Source organism: Austrofundulus limnaeus, unplaced genomic scaffold, assembly GCF_001266775.1.
Source record: "Austrofundulus limnaeus strain Quisiro unplaced genomic scaffold, Austrofundulus_limnaeus-1.0 Scaffold521, whole genome shotgun sequence".
In the NCBI taxonomy this organism is placed as follows: domain Eukaryota; kingdom Metazoa; phylum Chordata; class Actinopteri; order Cyprinodontiformes; family Rivulidae; genus Austrofundulus; species Austrofundulus limnaeus.
The window spans coordinates 338,186-344,946 of NW_013952923.1; the positions used below are offsets into that span (position 1 = coordinate 338,186).

General features: G+C 39.1%; 1 protein-coding gene across 1 annotated transcript in view; it reads left to right on the forward strand.

Moving 5' to 3' along the window:
* fam124a (family with sequence similarity 124 member A) overlaps positions 1–6,761 on the forward strand; it is a gene marked incomplete at its 3' end in the record, with an annotated part of 32,805 nt that overhangs the window by 7,044 nt on the left and 19,000 nt on the right. Inside the window, 1 exon segment of the mRNA XM_014026043.1 lies at positions 831–862. Within this exon segment, the coding sequence (XP_013881497.1) occupies positions 831–862 (32 nt within the window).

The following is a 6,761-nucleotide window of genomic DNA, read 5'->3' on the forward strand; positions in this document are numbered from 1 at the left end:
TAGTTTATAAGTTAAATATTTAGTTTATAAACTATGACATTTATAAATGTATGAATCTGGTGAAAAACTGACTTTGAAAAATAAATCAGTTCTATTTTTCTTATAAAAGGCTACAAAAACAAAAATATTGGTGGTAATTTTTGACTATGTAAATTTACAAACGACACCCCATAGATGGCAACAGTGGATCATCTGCCTTCTCTACTGTTACACCAACCGTCTCCGTGTCCTGCTTCACTAAACCCATGAATCTTCTCTGTGGTCTTCCTCATCTCCTCCTGCCTGGAAGCTCCATCTCCAACATCCTCTGTCCATTATATCCACTCTCCCTCCTCAACATGTCCAAACCATCTCAACCTGGCTTCTCTTGCTTTATCTCTAAACTGTTCCACCTTCACTGTCCCTCTGATCTGATTGTTTCTAATCTCGTCCATCCTCGTCACTCCCAACGAGAATCCTCGACTTGATTATACGACTAGGGCCTCTATCCTCCATGTTTTACTTGTTTCTCTGCACCAACACATCTGAATCACCTCTTCAGGTTCTGCAAAAGCCTGCTAATGGTTTGGAGACCTCTGATTTAGAGTAATATTTGAGTAAATGTCCCAGTGTTGTACCCTTGCATTTAGAAACCATCTTTGTGTATTTTTGTCCAGCAGGACGTCTCCTTCTGTTTAAGCAGCTGTCAGAGAAACACGTTGTCCTGTAAATCATGCAGAGTTCACTTCACATACTGTAATATAAACTTGTCTCCTCTCTCTTCCTCCCCTCCCCCCTCCATGTCCACATCATCCCAATCCTCATTTGTCTTTTCCTTTGGTCCTCTGCAGGTCTGATTACAGTCCTCTGTCCTCAGCGAGCAGTAAGTAACCTGGACATGAACAGTGCGAACACTAACACACAGCTCAGGTGCAGAACTTTATCTTCTTAATGCACACTGACAAAATAAATCCAGTCAGCGTGGAGGGGGGCCAGTGGGGGCCGGATTGTGTTTGTGTTTAGTGGGCTTTTAGGGGCTGCGGCAGATTTTAGGGAGGAGTTTATGTAGGAAAAACAATCTGCTTTGACTTCCACCTCAGAGTCCATTTACTGTGATGGAACCAGCTGCTCTGGAGTACTGAGCACCTAATGGTTAAAAACTCAACATGAACCATTAGACTTGAGCTGTAGTTTTCAAAATGTATATTTTTAATGCTGTCCTGATGCATCTCAGTAATCCAGGTAGAAAAAATAAAAAATAAATCAGTAGGTCCTCTGGATGGGTTCTTTGTTAGTGAAACGTTTCGTCTCTCCTCCAAGAGACTTCTTCAGTCTGATGAGTTTCAGGTGAACTCAGCCTTATAAGCTCCGCCTCCACATGGACAAACAGGTTAGTCACATGCAAAAGAGAGCCATCGCCTAACAATAGGTTTGATTAGCTCTATTGTTCATAGAGGGTCATGTGCRCCATCACCTGACTTATTGGTTTGGATGTTGTGGTTCTTAGGCGTCGTGTTATGTGTATGTAGTGAATGCAAGCGGGGTTCAATGTCTACTTGTTTTTGTCTCTCTTTCCGTCTTTGTGTTGGTGTCTTTGGGGCCCTGATTCACACCTTTTGCTCACAGGGGGCGGAGTCATGCTTGCAATACCAGCYTTGTAGACAAGTGGAGACCGAGTTAAGTGACCTACAATGCTGTTATTGCAAGTATGACTCCGCCCCCTGTGAGCAAAAGGTGTGAATCAGGGCCCCAATGATACCAACACAAAGAGGGAAAAAACAAAAACAAGGGGACGTTGAATCCCGCTTGCATTCACTACATACACATAACACGACACCAAATAACCACAGCCAAAGCATTCAAACCAATAAGTCAGGTGATGGGTCACATGACCCTCTATGAACAATAGAGCTAATCAAGCCTATTGTTAGGCGATGGCCCTCTTTTGCATATGACTAACCTGTTTGTCCATGTGGAGGCAGTGCTTATAAGGCTGAGTTCACCTGAAACTCATCAGACTGAAGAAGTCTCTTGGAGGAGAGACGAAATGTTTCAGGAAAGAAGAACCATCCAGAGGACCTACTTATTTTTTCCTGGATTGTATCCAATATTAACCCATTAATCTGGTTGACTGGATCTTCATTAATCCAACCACAGCTGTCAGGAAGGATCAGAAAACGCACACAGAGCTGTCCATCAGTGAGTGTTCTGGTTTGGATCAGATGAACTTCTGCTGGCATGTTGTTGTCAAAACGTGTCACTGCGTTTAGTTATCTTCAAAGCTTGTTTCTGATTTGCTGGGAAGAAAAGTCTTATCTAGTTTTGATGAAAACTGTTTTTTAATCAAAAACGTTTTATGAAGTGCTATTTTTTGTGTGCTGCAAAGTGCCTGCACAGTTTGAGTGACCTTTAAACATTTCTCTAAAGCTTTCTGCTTCATTCTGTGCACTTTCTGCATGTACTGTAGGTTTTTACACCAAAGGATCACAGCAAAAACAGGAGTGTTGCAATTTCAGTGTTAAACTTTTGTGTGTTGATTTAACACCCCCTAGTGTTATTTTAACATTTTCTGCGTAAACTGACACCCAGTGTTGGTGTTAATTCACAGTGTTGATTTCCTCAGTGTTGCATCAACACTGGACAGTGTTAAATAAGCTCCGCCCACAGTTAAGTCTTATTTAACACTGAAGTGTTGTTATTTGACACCATGCAGTGTTGAAAGCAGTTTTCTGAAAAGCCCCGCCTTCTTCCACCTCATGTCAGACAGACCAGTATTTACCCAGCATTCCTTGCTGAGAAATCTTGCAGAAATGATGTGTTTGTATGTTTATGACTATTAAAGACGTTCATGAGAGGAAAAATTAGTTGTTCTGGTTGTGTTCTTGTTCAGTTTGATCAAGTTGTTCAACTTTAAGTTTGTTTTATTGGACATAAATCGACACCATGAGTGAGAGGTATGTCCTGGTGTGTGAAGAGTGACTCCATTATATTTCTCTTCTAACTCTTCTATTTCAACTAACACTGTTAAAATGTTAATATGAAACTCAGTATTGTGATATATTTAACACTGAATGGTGTTATTTTTAACACTACATTTTAACGCTAACACTATTTTTATGTTAATGTGAGACCAAGTATTGTTTAGAGATGGGATAAACGGCTCTTTGAAGGGATCCGGATCTTGGGGAGCCGTTTGTTTCATAGAGCCGTTCAGAAGAGCCGTTCGATTTTGAACGTATTACGTCATCACGTAGTCGTACGTAATGACGTCATCCCGTCACGTGGGTGGAACCATGTGTTTGTCAAGTGGAAAGCCCCCTCCCCCTTTCACCGTTAGCTTCTGTACTCCACAACTCCCCCTGTTTTCCATGAAAAAGCAAAGCGGGAGCYATTTAAGTATGAAAAAATAAAAATTATAWGAGGAATAAAGGAAAWAAAACTACAAATGGCTCGTTACTGCCCGCGATTCAGCTCCTATCATTCATTGTAAAGAGCCGTTCAAAAGACTCGCATCGTTCGTGTACGTCACATCTCTAGTGGACACATATAGACACTTTATTGGTGTTGAAATTAACACTGTTGTTGTTAACACTGGCATTTTTGCTGTGATGGATTGTAGCAACATAAACCAGCCAGTCAATCTACTTATGGATATAATTATTTGTTTCACCTGAATACCAAATGTATTGCAGGATGTAAATTAGACACGAGAGTTTACTGAACGGTTGTTATCCAAAAGAAGAAGAAAAAAATTGAATGGAAAAAAATTGAGCTGAGTTGAGAGCTTCTGCTGGTACTGGTAAAACAAAGACTGTGAAAGCACTTCTTCACAGGAAATGAATCAGGAATAGAAGGAGAGTTTTCCAACAAAGTGACAAAATGTAAAAGAGCTTCAACATATTCCACAGTTTAGTGAGTCTTTTATTGCAGTCCAGAGGTTGAGGCGGGAATGATGGCGGTTTAGAAAAGTCGGGCGGTTGTGGGCTGACGCTGGGGAGGCTCAGATTTTCAGGGATCTTTCTGTCATCAGCAGATGTTTACTGCTGAGCCAAGACACATATTTGTGTGCGCGGGTAACTGTCTTTGCATAACTACATTCTACACAACCGTTTTTTTGCTTCCACACAGAGTTGTACATCATGTATTTATGTATTCAAATACCAGAGACGTCCGCTGACCAAGAAGGATCAGCATCCAGATGGAGTGGAGTTTAAATGAAACTGCATCTGTTGGAAGGTGGTGTGTTGTAATGATTACAGTATCAGATCAAATGGACCGGTGCTGGTTTCATGTCAGGAGGGTTTGGTGCCTCTTCAGGGCTGTGACTCATAGAAAGTCAGAGAACACAGCATGTAGCTGTTGGATCCAGCAGGTCAGCACCAGGTTAACATATGAACTGATTCCACACTACAGGACCTCAACAGAGTGCAGACAGTCCATAGACTCGTATGCCACGTGTGGACAGGTGCTGTCTTTGTTCCAGTATTCTGGAAGGTGTAAGACATGTGGACATTTGTCCATTCGTTCATGTCTCCTGATTACAGCACCTCRGTAAATGCAGCAGTCTCCACTCAGGTGTTAATGACACTCGGCACATGGGAAGGTGAACCTGTCTAACAGCTGATGCCAGTCAATAACATTCAATGGGAAATGAATAGATCAAATTTTACAGTGTTAGAGTTCTTGAGACCATTTTTTCACTGAAAAAAAGGATTTTAGGGTGTAGTAACATTTATTTAATTATTCTTTTAAATTTTACAAAAAATATCAACATRTCTAAACTACTAGAATTTACTAAATAAACAAAACACATTATYTTATATATCAGTATTATTGTACAAAAAAGTAAATGCTAATARWATTMTARCAGTAATATTTKAGTGTTTTTTCTGGACAGCACATAAACATGAATATATGAAGTAACTTCTACTCTTCTGGACTAAAACTGAGGCTGCATGCACACACAAAGGCTGCTGCTCCTCATTTCCTTGCTTCACTTTTCAAGGACAGGACAAGACATGGTGGAAATAAAACATAAGTTGTCTGGTTTCTTTTGCTTGAATACATTTGTTGGTGTGCAATAGTTTGATGACATAATGTAGGTGATATTTAGTTGTCAGGGAACAGGGAATGCATATTGTAGCATTCTGCTGTGTTTGGCTGTTTGTCATGTGACTGCAGTGGAGGATTGTGGGTAGGATTCATGTTTGTTGTTGTTAAATCATTGTAGGGAATTGGTTAACATTGTTCTTTCAGCAATAAGTCTGTTGTGCTTCTCTAATTTGTGTGTTCATTATTTGTTAACTTGTGTTAAAGCGTTCAGCAGAAGTAACCATAAGTGAGAGTGGTAGGCCTAGTCATTAATAAGACCTGTGAGTTTAACTTTGTCTGTGTTGTTCATGAAGAAGAATCCAATAAAGGTTCTTTAAAACTGCCACCTGGTGGTGAAGTATTGAACTACAACAAGAGCTACACCTCTCTCTGTAGCTGTGAGGTGTCATGCTACAATATTGTGCTTGATGCATGTGCACTGTTACAAAGAACTTGTAAGATTTACTAGAAAAAAATCCTCTTTTTTCTTTTTTCCTCTATTTGCGCTAATGTTTGTTAAGTAAATTTAAATGCTACAGATTCATGTAACATTTACTCATCATTATCTAGTAAAAGTTATTAAAAATAGTTAAAAATTTGTGAATAAATCAGGTAAATTTTGATCAAGTATATGTTACAAGATTTAATTGAGCAAATTAAGTAAAATTTACCTGATTTATTCACAAATCTTTAACTATATTCTTAATAACTTTTACTAGATAATGATGTGTAAATATTACATGAATTTGTAGRATTTAAATTTACTTAACAAACGCTAGTGCAAATTTGTTAGAGGATTTTTTTCAAGTACATCTTACAAGTTATTTTTTTCATTGTTGATGGTCTCAGTCTCGTGTCAGACTCGACTTGTACTTGGTCTTGTCTCGGACATTGAGGATCTTTGAAATCGATTTGAGAAGCATTTTTGATCATGTTTCACATTTTATTGTGCCATGTACTGTGGGGTCCTGGTCTCGGTCTCCACTTGTTCTCAGRCCCTAATAATCTTGATCTTGTCTCGATATACTTTGGTCTTGGTCCTGACTTAATCTTGGGTTAGGTGGTCTTGACTACAYCACTACATAMTTGTTTTTTCATGCTTGGRGCACAATATTACAATCTTTATCTTGGTGTGGTTCATCTTATGTAATCAGATCCTTTATAACAGAGGTTCTCAAACTGGGGTCRGCGAGCTATAACTTGGGGGTCCTCAAAAATTTGTAATAAACTGTTAATTTAGTTAAAKAATAATTATTCTCARMGCATTCAGGCATTAAAATGGTAGTATATCAGTTTTAAATCGGCATGAGGTTTATGAGGGGGTCCCTGGAATATTTTCACCTTTATAAGGGGTACTCAGACCCAWTAAGTTTGAGAAACCCTGCTTTATAACATGTCCAGGTGCCCCATATGTACCTACTGGTTCACTGTGACATGTATGCTCACAATTATATCATAACCAGCTTCAGGCAATTTCATAATAAACCCCATCAAACTTTGACAAGTGCTTATAAAGGTTCACAAGGTGTGATACTACTGTTTATTAGGGCTGTGTATTGGCGAGAATTTGGCGATACTTATCATGACAGAGGGGTCATGATACGATAAATCCCGATATATTGCAATCCTGTAAACAAAGCGATATACAGTATTGCGATTTTTTTGTCCAAAAATTCTATTAAATAAAAACC